General features: G+C 59.9%; 1 protein-coding gene across 9 annotated transcripts; it reads left to right on the top strand.

Moving 5' to 3' along the window:
• Positions 1-61: 61 nt before the first annotated feature.
• On the top strand, positions 62-24,390 carry PPP1R37 (protein phosphatase 1 regulatory subunit 37). Of its 9 annotated transcripts, none has more exons than XM_054183923.1 (13): positions 62-407; positions 9,485-9,582; positions 10,502-10,547; positions 13,717-13,817; positions 16,154-16,273; positions 17,824-17,974; positions 18,770-18,925; positions 20,146-20,258; positions 20,546-20,687; positions 21,085-21,251; positions 21,721-22,606; positions 22,901-22,989; positions 23,721-24,390. In XM_054183923.1, the coding sequence occupies exons 1-12, from the start codon at positions 227-229 to the stop codon at positions 22,981-22,983; spliced, it is 2,244 nt and encodes a 747-aa protein (XP_054039898.1). In that variant the 5' UTR covers positions 62-226; the 3' UTR covers positions 22,984-22,989; positions 23,721-24,390. The 9 variants fall into 9 exon arrangements, with proteins under 9 accessions (XP_054039898.1, XP_054039896.1, XP_054039897.1 ...); XM_054183921.1 differs by lacking the exon at positions 23,721-24,390 and adding an exon at positions 23,079-23,596; XM_054183922.1 differs by lacking the exon at positions 23,721-24,390 and adding an exon at positions 23,455-23,561.
• The last annotated feature ends 367 nt before the right edge of the window (positions 24,391-24,757 follow it).

The following is a 24,757-nucleotide window of genomic DNA, read 5'->3' as shown; positions in this document are numbered from 1 at the left end:
TCCCCGGTTGCCGTTTCTCCCCTACCCGCTGCCGTGGCGAAAGTGCGGCGGCGGAGGCGCAGGCCGCTGCGGCGCTGGCGGGAGGCGGCGGCGGCGGCGGCGGCTCCGCTCCGGTGCGCGGCGGCTGCGGCCGTCCCCGTCCTCTTCCCCGCCCGCCCCGCCGGGCCGCGGCCCCTCAGCGCTGGGCGATGCCCCCGGGGCGGCGGTGAGGAGGGAGAGCTCCGCCATGGAGGCCCCGGCGGTCGACCTCCCCCGCGCCGAGCCCGGTAAGGAGGCCCCGCCGCCCGCCGAGGCCTCCCGGGCAAGCGAGGACGGACGGCTGCGGCCCGGTGCTAAGCGGGTGACGTTCCCCTCCGACGAGGACATCGTCTCCGGGGCGGTGGAGCCCAAGGACCCCTGGAGACACGGTAACGGCGGGGGTGGAGGGGTGGGCACGGGGTTTGGCTCCCGGAGGGGGGCTGCGGGCCGGGGCCGGACAGGCCCCGCTGGGAGAGACCTCGTAACGGCCGGGGGAGCCCCCGGAACCGCTTCCCCCCAAAACTACCAGGATGAATCGGTGGGGAGTGGCAGCCCCCGTCCTCCCACCCGTGTCTGATGGGTCACGGCCCGGGAGGGGCAACGGCGGCATCAGCCTGGGCTTGTGCCAAGAGTCCGGCACCGTCCCGCGTGACATCCCAGGCTCTGAGTCAGAGAGACACTGGTGTGATGGATGGACCACTGGAGGGATGAGGGCTGGGTGGCCGCACTCAGGGGGTCGTGGCCAATGCCTCCACGTTCCGGTGGCAACCAGTGACCAGTGGTGTCCTTCAGGGATCTGTACTGGGACCAGCACTGTTCAGTATCTTCATCAACGACATGGACAGTGGGATCAAGGGCACCCTCAGCAAGTTTGCTGATGACACCACGCGGTGACACGCTGGAGGGAGGGGATGCCATCCAGAGGGACCCGGAGAGGTGGGACCACGCCAGCCTCGTGAAGTTCAACCAGGCCAAGCGGGTCAGGGCAACCCCCAAGCACAAATCCAGGCTGGGAGGAGAACGGCTGGAGAGCAGCCCTGAGGAGAAGGACTTGGGGGTGTTGGTGGGTGAGAAGCTCCACACGAGCCGACAACGTGCGCTGGCAGCCCAGAAAGCGCCCCCCATCCCGGGCTGCATCCCCAGCAGCGTGGGCAGCAGGGCGAGGGGGGGGATTCCGCCCCTCTGCTCCGCTCTGTGAGACCCCCCCGCAGTGCTGCCTCCAGCGCTGGGGCACCAACAGCAGAAGGACACGGAGCTGTGGGAGCGGGGCCGCAGGAGGCCCCGGAGATGCTGGGAGGGCTGGAGCCCCTCTGCTGGGAGGACAGGCTGAGAGAGCTGGGGGGGTTCAGCCTGGAGAAGAGAAGGCTCCGGGGAGACCTCGGAGCCCCTTCCAGTCCCTAAAGGGGCTCCAGGAGAGATGGGGAGGGACTCTGGAGCAGGGAGGGGAGCCATGGGACGAGGGGGAATGGCTTCGAACTGAAAGAGGGGAGATTTGGGCGAGAGATCAGGAGGAAATGCCTTCCTGTGAGGGCGGTGAGCCCCTGGCCCAGGTTGCCCAGAGAAGCTGTGGCTGCCCCATCCCTGGAGGGGTTCAAGGCCAGGTTGGAGGGGGCTTGGGGCAACCTGGTCTGGTGGGAGGTGTCCCTGCCCAGGGCAGGGGGTTGGAACTGGATGGTCTTTAAGGTCCCTTCCAACCTGAACCATTCTGTGATTCTATGAAGGCTTCAGCAGCACTTTGGCCTGGAGGGAAGCTCCTGGCTTTGCCGCCCTGAGCCAGCGCGGTGGGAAGGGCAGTGATGGTCGAGCTCTGCTGGCGTGGGGGGAGAGCCCTGCCTGGCGCCTGGCTCTGCAGCAGGGGTCTGTGCCGCCCACCACCCTTGAGGAGGGCGAGAGTCCCACGGCGGCGGCATGGAGAAACCAACGTCTCTTCCCCAAAGCATTGCTGAAGCTTCACCCGCTCAAGGGAGGAGAAAGGGAGATGACCTGGTGCTCCGTCCCCCTGAGGCCCTGACGGTTTTGGTAACATCTCCAGATGCTGACGTCCACCCCGACAGTGCCAGGGACTCGGTGTGGTGAGCAGAGGAGTGTCATGTTCCCAGGAAACGTCCCCGAACGACGGGCACGGCCAGAACGGGAGCTCCAGCGGAGCGCCAGCGGCCGTGGATCCACTGTTGGTGGGTGCCAAACCCGTCAGGGGCCCCACTGGAGACCCCTCTGCCGGGCTGGGCGAGGGGGTTTGGACTGGGATGCCTCCTGGGCTCTCAAGAATTGCATGATGCGTCTGGCTGCAAATTTCAGGACATTTTTTAGACCGTACCGAGATATGGTAAAGGACATCGCACTGCAGTACGGGCGCAGCCATCCCAAAAGCTCCTCGTAGGTCGCCGTGTCACCAGGGTTCACAACGCGAGCTGTGTGCTCTGTCCCAAACCGGAGGGCTGTGCCGCTCGCCACCAAAAATCATCTGTAACTGGCAGCCGCACCCCCTTTTTGGGAACTAAACAGGCTTTTTATTATTTTTACTGTGTTGCAAGCCAGAAATCGGGGTTCTCCTGAGGTTTGTTCCCGTCACACGTCTCCTTGGGGGACAAGACTCATTCCGGTTTCACTGCCTGGATGTTGGATGGGGCCTAAAGGGCGCTAGGTCTCGTTAGGTAGCACTGATTAATTCTGGTTGCGTTGTTCGGTGTTAGCCAGCTCGTCCCAAGGCAGCGACCGGTCGCCGGATGCCTCTGTGAAATACCTCCATCGATGGAGAAAAACCGCTCGCTAACGCAATTTTGTTGTTTATATATCTTGCCAGCTGTGTTAATGTGAAATTTCCGCCGCTCCGGATGAAGGCGTGACATTCACCCGGCGAAGCAAACCCGGGGCTCTTCCCACACGGCCTTATCCCGGAGAGAGCCCGGGAGGGGCAGATTCCTCAGCCCAGTTCACCTTTCCCGAGGCTCCGAGTGCGCCGCCTCTGACCTGGAGGCTTTCCCCGAGGGCGTCGCGCCCTTTGGGTGCCGGGGACCTTTACTTTAAAGCCATTTAACCTCAAACTTCAGCCCCCGAAGGCGCCTGGCGCAAAGGGCTTGAAAGCAAATTTCCCCTCTGTAATTAGAGAGGAATCCCACACGCTGCCGGTCCTCGCAGCCCTGGGATTTGGGGAAACCGGCGTCATTCAGGGCAGAGCCGGCCTCCAAGGACCTGCCCGTCCCTTGGCTTGGGAAGCGCGTTGGCCGTGACACCGCACTTAACTCTTCCTCTCACGTGTGGATAATAACTGTTTTTATTTAGGGCTTTATTTATCTCTCAGTCATCGTTCGTCGCTGCAGTTGCTCTGGCAGACGCGCCTCTGCTCGTTTAACTTCCTTCTGGCTACTCGAACGCGAGGTCTCCTCCGTGTGGGTACCAGCAGGGCCGGTTTTGCCGGGCAGGATGCGGCGCGGGGCTCGGCGATGCTGCTGCTTGCCACGTCGGTTTGGGTCCTCCTCTCCGGCGCTCGCCACCCCGCAGCGCTTGAGGGTTTGGAAGGGGAAGGTAGAGAGGCGTGTGGCTCACTGCAAAGGAGGAGACGTGTTTAGGGCATCATGAGCAGCATTTAACAGGCAGTGAGCCCATCTGCTCCCAGTTTCTTATGCCACAAGGTGGATGCTCCATTTGTTTTCGAAACCAGTGGTACCCGCACGTCAGCGGTTCCCTCGCTTCTTGCAGAAACACCCCGCTCGTGCCCCAAGAGGTGGCTTTAGAGCGTCGCGTTTCTTACTGAATTAAGCACCGTTGCTTTTTCTTTTTTTTTTTTTTAAATATTTTTTTCTTTTTTCACCTTCTTTCGCCCCCCACCCCTCCCCGGCATTGTTGCCCCTTTAAAGCATCCTGATGTGACAGCTATCTGAGCGCCGGGATAAGCGGCCTGCCTCTCTACAGAGCTGTGTCGGGTTCCGTTTGCTGGCCCTCCTTTCTGTGAAACCTTGCTGATTAGCATTAATTATTTCTGCCTTGAATTCTTTATCGCCGGGTACCGGCCTCTCCGCCTGGATCGATGGCAGGTTGAGTTACAGTGCTTTGTGCTCTGACCTTCCTCTCCGCTCCTTCCCTCCACCAGTCCCGTACCTCTGCCGGTGGAGGTGTTGCGCTGGGTTTTTACCCAGAAGAGCCCAAAGCTCGTCCCGTTTTGTCCCAGCGTGTTTTCTGACCCTCGATTTAAGGTCCGAGGAGTTGGCTAGCATGGGATAGGTGCTGGATATACCCAGAGAGGGGAAGGTTTAGGGACAGACGCTGCTGCTGTCCGTCTCCCTCGGCTTGCCGGGCTTCCCCGACGCACTGGCGCCCCGTGGGCATGTGGTTTGTGGACACCACGTTACTCACTGGGAAATAAGCCAGAGCGCAAGACGAGGAAGGGGGGAAAGTGCCCCTTTATTTCCTTTCCCCCCTCCTGCAGCTTTGCCAACCACTTTATTAGAAAGCTCGGGGCCTCCACGCTTGGGGAGAGGAGCCAGAGGCTTCCCCTGCGTCTTCTGCCATCTCTGATGGAAGGCGCAGGAGGGGAGAGATGTCTTCACCGGATTCCCCGGGATACAGCTGGGTTCGCAGCAGCGTGGCAAAGGAGCGGGTGTGAAAACCCCGGAGGCGTCATGCGGGTGAAGTCCTGCCATCCCAAGCATTCTGGGCCTTGGTGGATTGGGTTTGGACCAGCATCAACGCCGAGCGCGGAGGCCAGTCTCGCTGTGGGCATCAGGCTCTCTGCCGAGGCGGGGGACACCCCGGGGAGCCTCTGCCCGCTGCCGTTGGATGGAGAAGCTCCGCTGCCCACCCGGCTGGTGGATGCCATTCCTCTCAAATGTGGGATCCAGTGCCCTTCGCTGGAGGAAGAGCAAATCCAGGTGTCGGGGTGACACCGGTGCTGCCGCCTTCTCCCTGCGTCGGTGCCACCGGCCTGCGAGCGAAGGAGCCGCTCGAATGCCAGCTAACTCCTCCGCTGGGGTTTTGTTTTGTTGTTGTTTTTTATGCCGGTTTTCTTCCAGCTGCTCTTCCCCTCGCGTGGGAAGAGGGGACATGAAGCCTCGCCCGGGAGAGGTGGCAGCAGGATGCTCCCGAGCGGATGCAAAGAGTGAGAGACCTCATTTGGTGACCTCGGGGCTGGAGGTCAATCGTTTGATTAGATCGCAGCGAAGTCACCGCCTTTTCCTGGCCTGCTTGGATTTTGGGATGCACTCCTCGAGCAGCGCTGGGACAGGGATGTCCCCGTTGCCTACATCGGTTTTCGCCTCCTTTTCCCTACACTCTGCCTCCTGGGACACGGGCTGGAGTGCAGGGAGCAGAACTAAGCGACGCACGGCACGAGCCCGTGAAAAATCAGCTTTCTCTCCCGTGGCGCGGGGGGCTGGGAAGACGCACTGGCTGCAGCTGGAATAACGCCGACTGTTAATAAATAACGACCTGTTTGCTTCGGCGCTGCGTCGTCCCGGGCTTGGAGGTGGATGGAGGAGCAGGCGAAGGAAAAACCCGCCGCAGGAAGAGCGGTTACGGGGCGCAGAAACGCCGGGCTTTGATGGGGTTGAACGCTCGCTCCCTCCTCGGTGCTGTGCTCCTGTGCGTAGTTTGGGGCAAAACACAGCGAACGCGGTTGTTAAGGGCAAAACTCGTGTAAGCGGTGCTTTGGGAGACCAGGAAAAAAGAGAGCGGCACGAGGCCATTGTTGTCTTTCGCAGCAAGAAGCGGTATTTGCGTTTTAGACTTTATCCGTGAGGCTTTCTGGTGGGTTTTTTGCTGAATTTCTCCGGCTTTCTGCTGGCGCCTCGTCGGCTGAGCAGCCACGGTTTGTGTTTTCCGGTGCCCGCGCCGTCGCTGGAGCAGCTCCTGGTGAAGCCGGCGGGCGCTGCGGGCGAAAAGTCGTAGAAAATTATCGGATGAACCACATCGAGTTATACAGGAGGTTGAGAAATACCCTCGTTATCACTCTTTGGATCTTAATCACGGAGCAATAATAAAGAGATTAATTAATAAGGGAGTTAACTCTGGGGATATTAGCGCGGGGGTTTAAAATGGCAGAGGGGGTCGGCACGTGAGCAGGATCGAAGCCCGCGGTCATTTGGGAAATGGATCTTAGTTCTTCGTTAGGGAAAGGTGTTGAAGCCTTGTGCAGCTGCTGGGGGGATCTGAAGCCCCGTGGGATGGGCTCTAGTTTCCATCTCGTTTTGCCCTTTAACGTGACGATTTTAGGGGGGGGACAGGCTTTAAGGAAGAGGGGCTCCAGGATGCTGTCGGGGGTGGTCCAGGTGGAAACCTGCCCGGTCTCCAGCCTGCCCTTTCTGAAACCAGATATTTGAAGCTGTAGGTAATTCCACCCCAGCCAGGAGTCAGCCACGCTTTGCTCGCTCAGGTCACCTGCCCAACCGGGTGGAAATCCGTACTTTATCAAGGCTGTTGGCACAAACAGCTCTGCTTTGTTGGATGGATGGCGTCAGCAGCGTAAAGCCCTCCGCCGGCTCCGGGGCTGCTGAAAAACACGTTCCCTGCCACAGGATTGGCTTCGGCCCTGCTCTTCCAAAAAAAAAAAAAAAAAAAAAAGGCTTTTCCCAGAAACATCAGGGGTTTTCTGAAGGCGGATGTTAGAGACACTGCAAATATTTGCCGTTGAGCTGCAAGACGGAGCTCAAACAGGAAATATATTAATATTGACCTCACAGGCTTTGTTACCGCAAATAAGCGGGAGAGCGTCTCTTTGCGAAGGGAGAGTGGGCCAATGTGAAGATCCTTTTTAATTAAAACTCCTGATATCTAGTGAGGAAATTCCCTCAGAGGGTCTTGGTGCTGATCCTAAGGATGCGTTGGTCAGGCAAAAGTAAGGAACGTTTTTCGTGGATCTGAGTTTCGGAAGGGCGAGGTGGCCTCGGAGCAAAGCCCAAGCTTTGCAGGAAGAAGAACCGCTGCTCAGTGTTGGCGTTTAAGCTCCTTAAAGGCTTCACAAGAGCAAAACCAAGACCAAATCCCAACTGCTCCTACCCTCAGGATGATCCGGAGCCACCGTGGAAGGCCTATGGACCAGCCAGGAAAGCCGCGGGGACTGCCGGTTACGAGGACGTACGGAGCGGGTGCTGGGCCTCGCCGGCGTTCTTGGTCTTGCCGTGATGGTTGCATGAGCGGTTGCGATTCAGGGGGTAAACTCGGGGTGTTTTCCAGCGCCCGGTGGATGTGGGAGCTCTGGGTGCTCACCCGGGAGGTGGGAACGGACTCGGCACCGGCGGTGAAGCCGTAGGAGACCTGGGAGTCGCAGGTGAGAGGTTCCCGCTGGTGATCTGAATCTCCTCGCGAGCGTTGGAACAGCGCGGATGGAATCATCCCGGGATGTTCTTTGGGAACGGGGAGTCGCTCCGATCCTCATGGTCCGCAGCACTGGTGCAACTCTCGAGGGACAGGGAGCTTCTCGGTGCGCGTCTCCCAGGGAGGAAGGATGTTGGAAGCTTTGGAAGCAGCTCAAGAGCACCACGGGACCATCTCTGACTTCTTCCTGCGGGACTTCCGAACAAGGCTCAGCGAGCACCCCGGGGAGGGAACCGAGATGTGCCAGGACGTGCGCGGAAGGAAGCGGAAGCGGATCTCCGTCCTCCAGCAATGTGGGTTGTTAAAATTTAGGATTTCCACCCAGGAGAGGGCAGGCCAAAGTATTTTACTGCCAGGAACTAATAAAAACTGGATTAGCAAAGCACGCTTGCGTTCAGATTTGGGGAGAAATCCTTCAGCTGGGACATTCTGGAGCCGGGTTCACAGATGCTCTTGTGCTCCCCGGCTGCTCGTCGGCATCAGGACAGCGGCGACTCTCTTTTGCTCCTCGCTTTCCCAAAAATCAGGCTGGATTTTTTTTGAGGAAAGCGTTCACGTTGCGGATGGGATCAGAAACGTTGCAGCGTGCTGCTAATCCCCTCGCTACCCTTAATATTTTTTTTTTTTTTTTTTTTTTTTCTTCTTAGACGCGGGGCTCGCTTGGTGTTGGTGGATTTTTCTCCTGGGTAATCAGCAACCCAACGCGTCGCTTGGGAGGAGCAAATGGTTTCTGGCACGTGGGGCTTTTGGGGCGTGAAAGCCGTTCTTAGGTCTCCACTAATTAAGCCCTTGGCTTGGGGTGCGTTTAAACCTTTGCTGCTTTGCTCGGCCGGCTGGTCGTTGTCCTCGCCGACCTCGCCGCGGCAGCCTGGGAAGAGTCGTAGGGTTAAAAAGTACCAAATAGGCATTTTTTTTAGGCGGTGCGGCTGAGCTGGGTCGTGGCATTGCCTCTGCCACGTGTCTCTCTGACCGCATCCCGCTGCAGAGGCGCCCGATGGGTTTGTTGTGACCAACTCCCTGTTGTGAACGGGGAGAAGATTGAGACAGTCCTCTTTTTTTGTTTGTTTGGTTTGGTTTTTTTTTCTACCCCCCCCCAGCTTGTAGAGTGTTTAGGTTTTTATTGAGCTCGCTGGATGTCGTAATCCTCGGCGATGGAGGTGGGGTGGGGGGGGTTGATTTGTGCAACCAGCCAGATGAGGTTCTTGAGGAATCTGGTTTCTCCAGATCGTCTTCTGACCGGGGATGGCTTCATTTTCTGTTGGGGCCGATGGCTGAGCCGAAATCACGCCAGAAGCGGAGGTGGGCATTGCCCTCACGTGGCTAATGATCCCATGGGCAGCTCCCGCCGCCCACCCCGCTTCCCCGGCATCCGGAGCGGCCGCATTGCCCGTGATTCAGGGCGGGCAGAAGCGGTGAGTAAACGCCGCTGGGCTGCTTGGAGCCGAGCTTTGCGGCAGTGACGGCAGCAGAGCACCCCTCCCGCCGCGTCCGAACCGGGAGGAGATGAATTTCGAGGATGTGTTTACCGGAGGATGACAACTCCGGGACCTCCTTTAAGCCTGTGTCTCGCTGACTTGGGCTGACCCCCGAGTGCTCCGCGCACCGCTCCGGCTGTCTGCGGAAGCGCATTAGGGAAAATCTGGGGTTATCGGTGGGGGTTGACGTGCCCTGTCCGTCTCCGTGCCCGCACGGTGATCGTGAAGTGATCCGAGTGAAAAACCAAAGTTGAGTGACACTAAAAGCCAGGGAAAGGTATTTGATGGCACCATTTACACTCCAGCCTGCTGAGAGGCGTTGGGGTTTGTCATCCCGTGACTCTTTCTAAAAGCTTTTCTGTCCCCAAAATCACAGCTCTCGTGTCGAAGCGCAGCTGGAGGAGGCAGGAGGTGCCGGCTGCACTTTTCTGGCCCCTTTTCTGCCCGAACAAGACGGGGCTTGCTGCCGTAGACATGTTCGAGCAAGCCTTGCTCAGGTTTTGCTTCGTTCCCTTGCGTCTGAACGTCCTTAATCCTTGTTAATCCCCTTGTGGGCTCCTCTGCTGGGTGTAAATCCTGGCAGATGGCTCCGTTCGATGAGGGAACGCGGACGGGGGAACGCAGGAATTGCATTCCTGCAAATGCAACCCTAACCTCCGTTCTCTCACCCTGTACCTTTTCAGCCCAAAACGTGACTGTCGATGAAATCATGACTGCCTACAAGCAAGCCTGCCAGAAGCTGAACTGCAAGCAGATTCCCAAACTCCTGAAGCAGATACAGGTATAGCTGGTGCAGGTGCTGCCCCAGCGCCAAAGGAGCGAATACATCCCTTTATTACACCACTGGCCGTGGACTTTTACGGTCGCTGGCGTGTCAGACGGGAGCGAAGACTCTTGTTTGAATAGCGCAAGTAGGTTTCCGGACAGACGAAAGTTGCTGCAGAGAGCAAAAGCGAAGGAGTTTGCTAACAGAACGTTATGTGTAATTTAATGGGCTGCCAGACCCTGGTTTTGCCCTGCTGAAAGCCGGGTCCGACCCCTCGGGCTGCTGCGCGGGGGTAGCTCCAGCCCGGCTGGCAGCAGTGGGCACCGGAGGTGGGCTCTGAGGTCCCCGCTGTCCCCTTCGAGCCGGGGGATGAGACCTGGACGGGCTCGTTTGCAAAGCAGTGTACGCCTCTGGATGTTATTTTAAATGGAAATATGTGGGGGGAGGGAAGCCCGCAGGGAGACGGCCACGAGGGCCGTGGTTTTCCCTGCTCACGCGGGGTTGAATAAAAGTCCCATTTACATCCCCGGGCCCGAGAGCAGCGTGCTGGAGCACGGTGTTTAAAGCTCTTCCCTTGGCCTGGAAGGGAGGACTTTTGCTTTTTCACCCGCTGTGCCTTCCCCAGGCGTCCCCGGTGTGTGGAGACAGACCCTCATCTTTGTTAGCCACCCTTCCTCGTGGAGCTCCAAGGGTTGTCGCAGGGAGGGTCACCAGCTCTCCCTGCGCCTCACACGGATCCAGCCTCCAAAGCACGGATCCAGCCTCCAAAGCAGGCAGCAGCTTTGATTTTGAGAGTTCCCACATCCTCTCTTCGTTTGGGGGCAAGATTTGCCCAATTTTTCACGTTACCTCGTTATTCTGGCGCGTTAATTCCCCTCCCCTTTCCCCGTGCCTTCCTCCTCCTGAGTGTGAAATGCTGCTTTTTCTTTTGCAGGAATTTAAAGACCTGGCTCCCAGGATAGACTGCTTAGATCTGAAAGGTAAGCCCCTTTTCCGTCACTGGAGGATTTTATTCCTCTTCTGGGCAATCCTGGCGTTTCGTTCCTTTGGTGCGGCTCCTGCTGGAGTCGTGGTCCCAGTCGGGGCTCTTGCAGGCCAGAGCAGGAGGGCTCCTTAACCCCAGCAAGAGCAGAAAAATATGTACCAGAGGTGTTTCTGCATGAGAAATATTAACATCCTGGTTGAGAATCCCCGAAACAGCAGCAGAAGGACCTGAGATACTCCCTGCCAGCGCGGTGGCCTGTCCCCCACCGCCTCTGAGCACTGTCCTCGTAGCCCTGCCTCCCCAAACGGCTCCTTCGGGCCGTGCGGGGCTGAGCGGGAGCAGGTTTGCTGGAAGACTTTGCTGATCGATGAAACTCCTCGTGCGATGGGAAAACTGGAAAGGCGTTTCAGTTAGTTCTCTTTACGGCAAACATCTTTGTGAACGCTGGCTTTCGCGGAGCATCTCCCATAGCTCCAGGAAACGGGGGAAGAAGGTCGCCTTCACTTCCCCGCGGCGTCTCTGCTAGGCAAATATTTTAGGCTGCCTCTCCTCCTGCCTTCTGCTGGTCTTCTTCCCTTCCTAAAGAGCCTCTTCTCCCTCTCTGCACTGGGAGTAGCCTCCCAAAAACAGTCCGGGGGACCGGCAGCCAGAGCAGCCGTGTAGCAGGGATGCTCCCTCAGTGCAGCTGGGGAGAGAACGGGGTGGTCTGCATTGGCCGGAGCCGTTTGGGTGAGGATGGTGACGGTGTTGCTCCCCCAGAGCAGCTGGGGAGAGGACGGGGTGGCCCCTGTTGGCCGGAGCCTTTTGGGTGAGGATGGTGATGGTGTTGCTCCTCTCAGCCCTGTGTCATCCTGGCAGCGTCTGCCTCCTGCTGAGGTCCCGCCGGGGCTGTCCCGGTGTCCCACGGACCTCGTCGGCTGCGCGAGTGGATGGAATTTGCTCCGACAAACTCCGAGCTTGGCTCTCGGGACAGAAGCCGTCTGCAGGGGCTGCAGCCTTGGGGTTCGGTCTGCAGCGCTTGGTGCCTGTTGTCACTTACTCAGTTTTGGGGGGAACCCGAAGGCTGGGGAACAACTCGGGAGCTGCCGGTAAAGAACCCAAGAAAATCCCTCGCTGCCTGGGGACCTGGGGTGTCTGTGTCCCGAGCCAATTTGCCCGGAGGAGGACAGGCGTGCTGCCGGAGGAGTAACAACACGAGCTTGTCCAAACACCACCCCCCGCCCCCAAAATAAATCTTTTACAGGCCTCATCGCCATTATTTGGACTCGGCTTTGCCAGATGGGCATTTCTCTCGGACTTCTCGCTCACGGATCCGTCAGCCGTTGGCTGTCTGGGCAGCCGGAGCCCACGTCTGCCTTACGCTGGGAGCGGGGGTTTCTCAGGAGACCCCGAGTGATGCAGAAGCCCGGCTGCTGCTCGCTCCGTGCCCTTGCGTGGGACAAAACGCCGGCTCAGCCTCGAGCAAGGGGTCCCTTGTCCCGCTCCGCGGCATTCTCTCTGCCTGACCGTTTCCCACCCGGCATGCAGCCGCTTCCGACCCGCCCGCGTCCCCCCCCACGACCGTTATTACAACAGAAACGAAGCTCAGCATTTATTTCAAGCCGCTTTCCATTCCCTCTCTGGGGCTGGTGTCAGACGTGGCCTCCTCCCGCTTGGAGACATCGGAGGGAGCTGACGAGGGACCGCGGCTCGCCCTGGACTCAGTCTTAAAGGTCTTTTCCAACCTAAACGATTCTGTGATTCTGGTCTTGTTGAGTGAATTCCCAGCGTGGCAGGGCGAGGTTGGCCGCCGCTCGGCTCCGGCGTGGAAAATGCGATTTATTTGGGAAGCAGAGGCTGGTTCCCCGTCGCCGTCACCTTCCCTGAGGAGGTGCCAGTGGGACGCGGGCAGATGGCGCTGCCGGAAACCCCGATGGGCGGCAGTTTGCTGCTGCGTTTTCAGCTTTTCGATGTTTCGGAGGGGATCGGTGGGGTTGCAGCGCGGAGGTGATGGTGCTCCAGACCTGGTGCCACCACCTGGCTCTTCCTACGGGGAGCCGGGGAGGGGAGAATGGGATCGGCCGGCGTTGGGAGGAGAAGGCAGAGCGTTCCGCCTCCGCGTCTGCAGGTCTTCCCCAAATTCAGCTTGCCTGGCAGGACCACCCGCTTGCAATTGATGCAGCATCTAAAAGCAGCCGGCACGGATGCGTATCGGGGAAAACTCCCTGTTTTTCCACCAGGAGTAGCTTGTGCAGCGCTAACCGGGGGGAGTCGCAGCCCCGTGAGCCGCTGTGGCTTGGCTGCGGGCTGGCCGGCACCCCAGGCCTCGGAGACCGGCTGCCACGCGGGGCCGGTGAGGACAGTTTTACGAAATAAGCAAATAAAACAAGCAACTCAAAATCCCTCAGTCTTGGGGAGACGTTCTCAAGGCGGCTCGTGCCAGCACCTCCCTAAATTGAAACGTGAATAATTTAATTTGTCAGAGGCAGCGCAGCAGTGTATCTGCTCGCAGCGCACGTGCGGGGATTTGGTTCCAACCCCCTGGTACTTTTATCTAGCAAAGGGAGTAACCGGCCAGCCGTCGGTTTGTCGGCGGAGATGCTCCTAACGTAATTTTAGCTGGGCTGAAGCTGGCGAGGGGGCTCGCGCGTTGGGAAGCCGTCTGTCTGCCCGGTGGGGAGGCAGGAATCCCGGTTCTCAGGGTGTTTTAGGCATCGAAGGCATTGCCGCTACGGCTCATCCGCGGTTGGGTGAGCAGCCGTGGCGGTTTTTAGGTAGATTTCCAAATACTCCGAGCTTGCCGCCTGTTACTGAGCAAGAGACATCCTTTCCGAAGTCTCCCCGCGGAATCTCCCGGTTGGTGGTGCTGCTGGCGAGCCCCGGCGCGGGGCTTTCGGCGCTCGCTGCGATGGCCGGTCCCCGTCTGTTAACGAGAAATACTCAGCCGAGGCGATGCGTTCCGCTGCTGGGCCAGGCGTGCGCGAATAAATCAATGCGAACGCTCAATGCCGGGTTCGAATTTCCCTTCCGGCGGGTCGTTTGAAGCGGGGGCTGCCTCTGACCCGGGGAAAAAGTTCGCCTTTCCACGTGTCCTCCGGCTCGGGGCTCTCGAGGTCTCTGCCGCGTGTGCCCTGCATGTTACGTGCTGAAGCACCCAAATTCACCTTATTCCGCTGTTTCCCCAGGGGAGAAGCTGGATTACAAAGCCTGCGAGGCCCTGGAAGAAATTTTCAAGCGGGTCCAGTTCAAAATTGTGGATTTGGAGCAAACGAGCTTGGATGAAGACGTAAGTGGTCATGACCTCTCCCAACTTCTCGTTACTGTTTCGCAGCTGACGCAAACCTCACGGGTTTTGTGGTCAGTCCTTAGCTCCTCCTGGGCACTGATTTATTTTTTTGGGGGGTGTACCGTGTTGCCATACCCTTTCCCTTCATACCCGTGCTCTTATTTAGCTCTGCTGGTGCAGCGTTTGCTGCTCCGAAAGGAAGAGGTTGACCATTCGCTCCGCAGCCTGGGTGGCCATGAAGCTCCGAGGCATTTTAAATGCGTATTTTAAAAGCCGTTCTGAAAGCCGAGGGAGCGGTGGGTAGCTCTCAGACGGCTTTTGGGGACTGAGGATGAAGTTCAGGCTCCCTCCTGCACATCCCGTCCCGACTCGCCTTCCTCCTCCGTCGCAATGCCTTGGGGCCCTGAGTTCAGGTCCCAGCGGGTAAGTGGAGGAGGTTAAAAATTAAGGAAGTGGTTAAAAATGATTTTAGCCAGCTCTCATCCTGAGTTCCCCTTGCCCCCCAGGAGCATCCCCTTTCAGTCCTTGCGTCTTCAAGGATCTAGTTTTTCCCACGTCATCTATCCCTATCCCGAACCTGTCTTCAGACCTGTCTTGTCTGTGTTTGCTTGGAAGCTCTCGATGCTTTTTCCCTGCCCTCCTGTTTTCCCCACTCGAGCAGCACTTTGGGAAGGCTCAGCAGCCACGAGCTTCTTGGGGCCACCGGCCCCCATCCCGTGCGAAGTGGGGAAAATGTGACTTGGACGGTGGCTGCCGGTCCGACCCCGTGACGGTGCTGGCTCCGAGCCGCGGCGCTGCGGGCGGGGATTGCAGACCTCGGCGCTTTTCTCTTCCGGTCACCTTGGAGCGAGACTGTCTGCGGGGCACGAGGGGTCCGGCGTGTCCCCGTCTCTGCCGCTGGGGGAAAACAGCCACGGAGGGTTAAAGTCGGCCCCCCACGGCCCTGAGACCTCCTGCTCCTGTCCCGGTCCCTGACATTCGGCTTTTTTTCCTCTGGCTGCGTCAGGCCGGGGACTTACTCACCCAGTACCCAGTTTCTCCTCCTCATTTCCTGCCGACGAGCGCCCCGTGTCCAGCAGAAAGTCCTGTCGTTCCCCGAAGACCTGTTCTTTCTCCTGTTTGCCTTCGTGCTGGCATTTTCCAGTCCTCCAGGTCTCTCCGCATATTTTTGCTGGAAGCCTTGCAGCGCCTTTGCGGCTCTTCTCTGCCCGCTCCGGCGTATGTTTCAGCTAATTTTCTCCAAAGAGGCTCATTATGTAATTAAGCAAATTGTTCCGCTTCTGCCGTAGGAGCTGTAGACGTTTCCCAGGCACGAGTCCGGCTCTGCGAATCCCTTTCACTCCTAACCCTGCTATAAGTGTTGGCTTTGATACCTTTTCTTTTGTCCTTTTTTTTCTTTTTTCTTTTTTTTTTTTTTTTTTTTGAAGCCCGATTGGATTATTGGGCGGTTTCTTGCCTGGGAAAGCGTCAGTGCCGTGTGCGGGGCTGGATAACCCCGCAGGGAGCGGACGGACGCCAAGCTGATAGCCTGGCCTCAGCTCAGGTTGAATATGCAGGGGGGAAAAAAAAAAAAAACAACAAAAAAAAACATTTTCCCGTGTCCTGGGAAATGTCGTTCAAGTGCCGGCACGTCCCGGGTGCCGTAACCGGCTCTGGCTGAGTTCGCTTTCTCTCCTGGTGCCCGGAGGGGCAGGGTGGGGGTTGAATCCCTCTGCGAGGTGCCTTTTCGGACTCACTCCTGGAAATCTTCGCCCGAAGGCTTTACCCCGGGAGGCGGCTCTGCCGGCACAGCCTGCAGCTGGAACGGCTACGCCGGAGCCATCATCCCGTGCCAGGCCTTGTCGGGTCCTGTCTGCCCCTGTGACAGTCCCCGAGCACGTGCCCGGTGGCAGGCACGCCAGGAATATGGCCAGATGCCTTGTTTTGATCGTCCTGGAGTAGCCGCGGGCAGCAAATCTGCAGAGTCCCTCGAAGAGGCTGGAGAGATCCGGGGGGGACCCAGCTGTGCTGTGGACAGGGGCTGGCACGGGAGCGGGGGACGCAAAGTGCCGCGGTGCCAGCGGGCACGGGGACGGGCGGACTCGTCACCCGAGGCGCCAATTTGTCGGCGCTTCAGGTGGAAGGAAGGGGTTTTGTCGCCTGGGCTGCCTTGGTCGCGGGGCGCGGACCTCGTCCGCGAGAGCTTAATGACTAAATAGTGGAGCGGGGACGTGAGGTCGTGTGAGAGGGCTCCGGAGGAAGCAAACCTCTTTTTTTTTTTTTTTTCCCTTCTTGAGCCCCACTCGGCTTCTGTCCACCTACGTAACGCAGCTTTCCCATCTGCCTTTGTTTTGCAGGGCGCCTCGGCGTTGTTTGACATGATCGAGTATTACGAGTCAGCCACGCACCTCAACATCTCCTTTAACAAACACATCGGCACCCGGGGCTGGCAGGCGGCTGCCCACATGATGAGGAAGGTTCGTGCCCCCTCGCAAATATTTTTCAGCACCTGCTTTAACCTGCCGCAGCCACGCAGATGGGCTCCAAAGACTCCCATCTGCCTCCCAAGACCGTCGGCGTGGTTTTGCGCTCGCCTGGCCGGAAAACCACCCTGTTCAGAAAGACCCGGTGAAGCCCAGGCTCAGAGGCAGGAGTTTAAAAAAAAAAAAAAAAAAAAAAAAAAAAAGACAGTCGCTCTTCCCGCCTGCCTTGAGGTTGCTTAATGCCTCGGCGAGCACCCGGAGCAGAGAAAATGGAAACGCAGATCCCAGCAAAAATAAAAAAAAAAAAAAAACAAAAAAAAAAACCCAAGCAGCCTGTTTATCAGTGGCGTGCTTGCAGGGTCAGCCTCTTGAGCTGGGTATTCATTACCTTTCCAGCAGGATGACGAGCGCCAGTGTTTGGCTTTGCGGGGCCAATTAACCTCATTGTTCGGTGCTTGAGTTGGCTCCGAAAGCCGAGCGCGCAGGGGAGGCCGCCTCCCCGTGCTTCCCGCTTGGGGCGCGGCGCAAAACCACCCTCGATCCGCAATTAACCTCTCCACCTGCTAATTTTAATTTTGGCGCTGCCGAGGTTTCACCCAGCGCCGCCGGTGCCTCGCCCGGCTCTGGCTGGAAAGCCGGCGTCCCGGTAGCGTTCCCCCGCCACACAGGCGGCTTCGCGGTGGGGCTGACAGCGGGCACTGCAGCTCGCGCGGTGCCAGCAGTGCCCACCCCGCGGTCTGGAGATGGCAAACGTCACCGCGCGCGGTGCTGGCCGGCCCTGTAGTGACGCTTTAAAACCAGCTGTGGGTATGCGCGTGCGGGTCAGGAGCTTGAGACGCCCTTGCCACAGCTGGGGCTTGGGGCTCTTCATTTCTGGGAGAATCCGGATGCGTGAAAGGGCTTTAGTTAGCACGGAAAATGGTAAATCAGCCAAACGGAGGCCGTTGGCGTGCTGCGGATCTCCACCAGGAACAGGCAGCAAGTGCAAAGCCAGGGTCTTAGGGCTCGGGGGCAAACCCCAGAGGAGGGACGCGTGGCTCGACACCTTCCCACACCCTCCATCTGGAGAGCGCGGGGCAGCACATCCTGGGATGTGTCAGGATGAGGGAAGCTTTTCTTTGGAGAGCGTGATGCTGCTACGGTTGCCTGGAGCGCGTCCTCTGCGGTGCCGTAGCTTGAGGGTGACGGCAGACTGGGCGCGGAGCCGATTCTCCGGGAGATAAGGTGTTTATCTGGAATGGCGCGGTTCAAGCCTGGAGCTTGGCGCGGGCTGTCCTGGCACACGGGGTTATCTCCGCTGTTCCTTCTGGCTCTTTGCCTCTTATCTGAAGCCGGTGGGGTGACCAAAACGATGTTTCCGATGGGCGTAAGTCGTCGCAGGGGCTCTTATCTGGGCAGCCTGGGGGCAACATCTGTGGCGGGGATGGGATTTGGCCCGTAAAATAGCTTGGCCTTAAACCCAACCTCGAAAAACGGCCAAAAAAAACCTGGTGGCCAAGGCTGTGGGGGGCTGAGCACTGATCCCTCTTGTGTCTTCCTCCCAGACGAACTGCCTGCAGTACCTGGACGCCCGAAACACGCCTTTGCTGGACCACTCGGCCCCCTTCGTGGCACGCGCCCTGCGCATCAGCAGCAGCCTGGTGGTCCTGCACCTGGAGAACGCCAGCCTCTCGGGGCGCCCACTCATGCTGCTGGGTGAGTGGCTGGAGAGCGGGCACCGTCTCCCAAAACCCCGCAGGATGCCGGGCACGCGGGGCGGAGCGGCGCCGATGTGGGGCTCGCCGTCCTGGCCGTGCCCAGCGAGGTTTCGGGGCGGTCGCTGCCGGCCCGCGCACCCGTGGCAGCGCTGGTGTCGATTTGTCTCTGTGCCAGCCCAGCCTGCGGGCAGGGGGTGTAAGACAATGCCGGGCAGCCCCTGTCGTTAAGCGAACGAATTAGCGATAAATCATGGCCAGGCTGCGGCTGATGGTGGTGTTGTGATAGCAACGATGAGCTGAGGGCTCCGGCAGGGGAGCGTTGCTGGGGTTTAAGTGTTTATTAGGTTGGCCCAGCTGGAAAAAGGCGACGTTGCTGGCAAGGGCATGTGCCCTGCGTGAACTGATCCCGGCTCCGGCTGCCCTTTCGTCCCAGCACGAGCCGCTGCCGCTTCCCTCTGCGGGCGGGAGGGCACGCGGGGGCTTGTGCGGGATCCTGCTGCTGGCCAAACGCACGCCTCTGAAATCCACGGGGTGAATGGATTCCAGCCGGTGTCCCGGCCGCAACGGCGGTGGGTGCAGCTCCAGCTGGGCTGGGGGACCGTGCGCTTCGGGCACCGCTTCGGGCTCGGACAGGCGCCAGCCTTGTATCGGTGCGGCCGGGAGGCTCCCGAGCCCGCGTGTTGCGCGGTGGCTGCGGCCAAGCCGTGGGTAACGGCGCCGGCCACAGCGCCTGGTCTCCAAGCCGTGCTGGGAACGGGCTGCGGGCTGAGGTGCCGCTTTTCCACCTTTTCAGCCACGGCCCTGAAGATGAACATGAACCTGCGGGAGCTGTACCTGGCCGATAACAAGCTGAACGGGCTGCAGGACTCGGCTCAGCTCGGCAACCTGCTGAAGTTCAACTGCTACATACAGATACTCGACCTGAGGAACAACCACATCCTGGACTCAGGTGAGGCCCCTCGCTGCTCCTCCAGGCAGAGCCCCCATCGCCTGCCATTTTGGCCCAGTTTTAGGGTGGGGAGGAATTGGGCTGTGGGGCGCGGAGCTCGGGGGGGCGGCCCCAGGCTGAGCCAAAGCAGGAGAGTTGCGCAGAGCAGCGTCTACATTGTCCAAAGGATTTCAGCGGTGTAAGCGTCTCGATTTTAAAGCTAAGATGGTTAGAGAAACTTGGATTGCTTCCCGGGCCGGGCTGCGAGGTGCCCGGCGGCAGCTCCCGAAGGCAGGGTGAGGTGGGGATGCCTCGTGCCTTTCGGCTCCCTCCGTCTCTTGCTCCTGCCTGGTTTTTCTCCTCCCCTCTCCCCGGAGCCAAACGAGCGGCCAAATCTAATACCAACTCAGGAATTGCAAAACAATCCCAGAGCGGACATCAGTCCCGGCTGGTTCTGGTCGGCGATGCCGGTTACTCGGCCGAGTTTCGGCGGAGCAGATGCCTTTGCTCGGCACGAGCTGCCCCGGCCGCCTTTGGGTTAGGCACAGAGGCAGCCAAGCGTTGACCGTGTTGGATGTCACCGGTGGTGTTGTGGCCACCCCTGATCCCGGATGGGTCCCACCCTAAGGTGCAAATAAATATTAATTTGCCGCCTTCCAGGTCAGATGCCACGTCCCTTGCATCTTTGGACGCTTAATAACGAGCAGTGCTGGGGCCCGTACGTGTTGGAAATGGCTTGCTGGGCGTTGCTGTGGCTTTCCGCAGCATCGCTGGCCTTGGGGTGCCGTGCCCTTATCAAATCCATACATTTGGCAGCGATTTAAAACGGCACCTGCCCTCAGCCCGGGCAGGATTGGGCCAGAAAGGTGTAGGGAGTAGTAGAGGGTCTGCCCCTGTCTCCGCAGCCCCACGTCTCCAGCTCCCTCCCCTGCTCCAAAGGCTCCAGCCTAGCACTAATTAATTTTATACGCCAAGAGGTTTAATTGCCCGTTTGCGTACACGGGACCGATGCGCTTTGCTGAGGTCAAATCAAGCAGCTGAGGGAAGGGGTTTGGAAGCGGGGGGACAGCGTTCGGAGGCGGTGCCGGAGCTTGGCATAACGATGCCATGGCTTTTCCCCCGTCGTCCTGCCCGGGATCCGGGAGGGACAGAGGGACGGAGCGGAGGAGGTGAGGAAAGCTCTGTTGGAGCTGGCGGGATGGGTGCCAGCAGGGAAAGGCTGAGCCCCGGCTGTTTTCCAGGCTTGGCGTACATCTGCGAAGGGCTGAATGAGCAGCGGAAAGGGCTGGTCACTCTGGTTTTGTGGAACAACCAGCTGACTCACACCGGCATGGCCTATCTGGGGATGACGCTGGTGAGTAGCTCTTGGCACCTTCCTGGGCGCGATGGCTTCGCTCCCAGAGGGATGTCTCTCCCGCCGCTGCCAGGGCCAGGTCCAGGCAGCGTTCCGGCCGCGTGGTTCGGCGCGAGGTGCCCTGGTGCCACGTCGGAGCAGAACCTGTCCCTTGTCCCCCTGCGCTGCTGCTCGGGCATCGCCGGCCGCGTGCTTTGGGGAACAGCCGTGAATTAAACCCGCTCGGGTTTGAGACGGGACCTGTCGTCCCGTCCGCCTCGAGCCGTTTTTCCCCTGGGTGCCCGCAGCCTCACACGCAGAGCCTGGAGACCTTGAACCTGGGCCACAACCCCATCGGGAACGAAGGCGTCCGCAACCTGAAGAACGGGCTGATCGGGAACCGCTCCGTCCTTCGCCTGGGCTTGGCGTCCACCAAACTGACCTGCGAAGGTGGGTGGGGGCCAGCGCCCACCGAGAGCTCTGTCTCCCCCGCGGAGCTTCCCTCGCTCTTGAGCCGCGTGCAGGGGCCGCTTTGGCCCTGGAGGAGGTGGCTCAGTCCAGCCGCGTGGGCGACACGGCCCGGCTCTAACCAAAACGTCGCTGCTGGCCTGTCCGAGGCCACCTCGTCCTGTGGGTTTGGTGCCCCTGGCGTCTCCGTGCCCCACAGAAACCCTTTTTCTGAGCACGTGGGGTGCCTGGCAATGAGCACCCAACTGCCGCTTACATCCCCCCATCCCTCCCGAAATACTGAGCTCTGCTACGCGCCACCCCGAGGAGCGCCGTCAGGGGCCCGGCGGTGTCACGGCTTGTTCCCCGCCGTCACCGGCGGCTCTCCCGTCCCTCGCAGGTGCCGTGGCGGTGGCGGAGTTCATCGCCGAGAGCCCGCGGCTGCTTCGCCTGGACCTGCGAGAGAACGAGATCAAGACGGGTGGCCTCATGGCCTTGTCGCTGGCTCTGAAGGTCAACCACTCGCTGCTGCGCCTCGACTTGGACAGGGAGCCCAAGAAGGAGTCGGTGGGTAACGCGCCCCGTCGCTCGTCCCGCTTTTGCCCTTCTGGGGGGGTCTCGTTAAGCCCCCCGGCGGGAAGGTGCCGTCCTCGAGGGTGACGCCTCCAAGTTACCGCTCAGCTCTGACGCTGGCCCGTTTTTTAGCTCAAATGAATTGACCGCAGCCCCTGGTCAGGGGGGTTTTTGGAGGTCTGAGCAGGACCCAGGCAGCACCCGTCACTCGGGGTCCCGCTCCGCTGAGCATCCCCCGGGATGGGAATGCCGCGATCCGGGCGGCAGTCGGTTTGAGAAGAAGCCCTCGGGGGAGCTCGACTCTCGGGAGGTTTAATTGTTTCTTGGGGAAACATCGATCACGTCTACAGGGGTGGAGGGGAAAAAAAAAAAAACCTGGAAAATAAACATGGAGCAGATTTTTTTTCCCAGACCGCTGGTTTCGGAACGTTCTGAACGACTGGCGGTTTCTCTTCCCTCACAGGTAAAAAGTTTTATCGAAACCCAGAAGGCTCTCCTGGCCGAGATCCAGAATGGCTGCAAGCGCAACTTCATCCTGGCCAAGGAGAAGGAGGAGAAGGAGCAGAAGCTGCAGCAGTCGGCCTCGATGCCGGAGATCACCGTGACGGAGCCTCTGGAGGAGGGTCCGGCAGAGGACAGCGAAGACGGCAGCGCCACCTCCGCTCTGGAAGAGGGGGAAGAAGCCGGGGAGACCCTGACGGCCTCCGAGAACGGGGATGCGGAGCCGGCGGAGGACGACGATGACAACAGAGGCAACGTGACGGACTCTGATTCAGACACGGACGAGGAGGCGGACGCCGGGTTAGAGACGAAGGACTTGAGCGAACGGCCAAAAAGCCCCGACTCCGCTGACGGAGCAGCCACGTCCCAGCTGCTGCTGTCCCTGGAGAAGGCAAAGGACCGGCTGCCCCCCCTGCGCGTCGCCGAGGAATCGTCGAGTCCCGCCACCTCTCCGGCCTCTGCACCCTCCCAGGGAAACGAGAGAAGGATTTCGGTTTCCAGCCCCGGGCGAGGCCATAAAATCTTCGTGGTGACGCGAGTGGAGACCCTGCCGGATCGAGCCGCCGAAGCCACGCGCCTACGGGAGGATGCGGACGCCACCTCGAAACCCGCTGAGCCCCAGAGCCCGGCTCCGTCCCCAAAACCTGAACTCCCGGCGCACCAGGCGAACGGAGCGGTTCCCGAATCCGCTGCCGGCTCCGACCCCAAACGGGGCGACCCCAACGACTGCGAGAGCGTGGCCCGCGACACCCCCCTCCCCAACGGCCTGAAGACGGATTTTGTGCGAGCGCTGCCGGAGGCGTCCTCCGACGGCGACGGGAAAACGGGGAGCTGCGCCGCCGAGCACGGTAAGAGCTCCAGAACGGAGCCCCCCGCCCGCCCCCGCCCCGCACGGCTGAGGGTCCCGAGCCCTGCTCCGGCGTGGCGGAGCCAGGGATGAGTGTGGAGCCGGTCCCTGTGCCGGTGTCTCCCCAGAGCTTTAAATCCCCTGCCGCTTTCCCGGACGAGAGGCCCATCGGTGCTGTAGTTTGTTGCTGGGGGCGGGCGGGGGTGGGGGGCATTGCCCTGCCCACATTTTTTTTGGGGAGGAGGGGGGAGGGCGGGTGGGCAGGCGAAGGAAACGGGGGCCGTTTGCTTTGCAGAGCTGAGCTGCTCCAAGAACGAGCGGGAGCTGGAGGAGCTGCTCCTCGAGGCCAGCCAGGACGCGGGGCAGGAGCTGCTGTGAGCGCAGGTGAGCGGCGACGGGGGCCGGGGCCAGCCCCGGGGGCGTCCTGGAGGGACGGGGGACCCCGTTGCCACTCGCTCTCCTTTCTCTCGCAGGTCCCCGGGGGCTGCTCGGTGCCGAGGGGAGGCTCTGGCAATAGCTTTATTCTATTCCCGCTCCACACAACGATTAAGAAACCAACCTCGGGCTTTTCAGGACAAAGGGTTCTTTTGACTTTTTGGGTTTTTTTGGTTTTTTTTGTTTTTTTTCCCCCAAACAGTTTCCTGCCCCCAAAATCTTCCTGCCCCCAGGCCTCCCCTGCGCAGGGGGGGACCCCTGTTGTGTCCCCGGGGGCGACGGAGGAGGGGGAAGGGAAGGAGAGCAGAGCAAAATGACCCATCCGGGGCCATCCCGGCTCCCAGCCGTCCCTGCCCTCGCTTGGACACTACCTGACGCCTTCGCCTTTCCTTTTTTTTTCTGTCTTTCTCCGAGGAGGAGATCCCGCACCGGGGTGGAGGCCGCACGGTATCGCTTCTACCGGGAGATTAAAACCAGACACTACAGGGACCGAGGTGCCGGGAGGGCGACCGTTCGCCCGCGGGGGGGGAGCGTCTCTCACTAAAGATACCCAGGACAGGCTGCGTCCGCAGCCACAGTGGTTATTTATTTTGAAGTTCCTTTTTGGAACTTAAACCTTTTCCTTTTTGTTTGTTTGTTTGTTTGTTTTATTTTTTGTTTGTTTGTTTGTTTGTTTTCAGTATATATTTATCATCAGCTGCAAAGTTACCGGGTTGGGGATGTAGAGGATGGTGTTAGAATTAAGGAATTCCTTCTGGGCTAACCTGCAACTGAACTCCTGCTCCTGGGCTGCCGGAAAAAAAAAAAAAAATCCCAGAAACACAAAAAAACAGCGTTGGTGGAGCCCCCGCCCCCCCCAACCTTCCCATGCAAACCCCTTGGGGGGCTGCGGCTTCCGCAGGGGTCGGATCTAGGAGAGGAGCTTCCCCGCAGCCCGGCCGTGCCGGCACGGCGTCTTCCCGGCGAGGTGGGGGGACACACCTCCCCCCCAACCCGGAGAGTCGGGGATCCAAGGTGGGAACCCGGGACGACGGCCGCGGCGTCTTCCCGGCAAGGTGGGGGGACGCCATCCCCCCCCGGAGGGTTAGGGATCCAAGGTGGGAACCCGAGACGATGGCGGGAGCAGGTTCCCCAGCTTGGACGCCTCGGCATCCTCTTCCCCCCCCCTCCATCCCGGCTTCCCGGATTTTGGGATCCTTGGGGAAAACTGGCCGGCGAGGGGCTGCCGCAGCCCCCCCTGCCACGGCGCGGGGTGGGCGTCCGCTGGCGAGGACGCGTCGCTTTTTTTCTTATCTTAAAGTGCAATAAATCTATCAGGGAGCTGCGGGCGTGGGGCCGGGCACCGGGGGCTTTGGGGGGGTTTCGGGGGGGGCGGGATGGCGGCTGGGGGGGGCGGCTGCGGCGCTGACACTACAAGCCAGGGGCCGGCGGCCATCGATCTGCTGGTGTTCGTCGTTTCTTTCCGTCGTGTATTTTTGTTAACACTGTTTTCTATTAAACGAGATCTGCATTCGTCACCGACTCCTCCCCGGCCTCTCTCTTTCGGTGCCTTACGGGCGGCGTCATCCCCCCCCTCCGCTTCAAAAACGCAGCTTTTTTGAGCCTTGCCGGGAAAAAGACGAGGCAAACGCGGAGATTTTTACACCCACCGCCGCCGCCCTCCCCGGGGGAGGATTTTCGGAGCAGGTGGGAGATGCCGGCGGGAAGCTGGTTGGCA

Source organism: Rissa tridactyla, chromosome 27, assembly GCF_028500815.1.
Source record: "Rissa tridactyla isolate bRisTri1 chromosome 27, bRisTri1.patW.cur.20221130, whole genome shotgun sequence".
Taxonomy (NCBI): Eukaryota; Metazoa; Chordata; class Aves; order Charadriiformes; family Laridae; genus Rissa; species Rissa tridactyla.
This window is presented reverse-complemented; position numbering and strand designations above follow the sequence as displayed.

Bases quoted from the DNA above. Each gene is read 5' to 3' on its own strand.
- PPP1R37 (XM_054183918.1), top strand. From the start codon at position 227: ATGGAGGCCCCGGCGGTCGACCTCCCCCGCGCCGAGCCCGGTAAGGAG. The intron at 20,259-20,545 runs GTGAGTAGCTCT...GGGTGCCCGCAG, and splicing joins CCTATCTGGGGATGACGCTG to CCTCACACGCAGAGCCTGGA. The intron at 22,607-23,454 runs GTAAGAGCTCCA...TCTTTCTCCGAG, and splicing joins GAGCTGCGCCGCCGAGCACG to GAGGAGATCCCGCACCGGGG.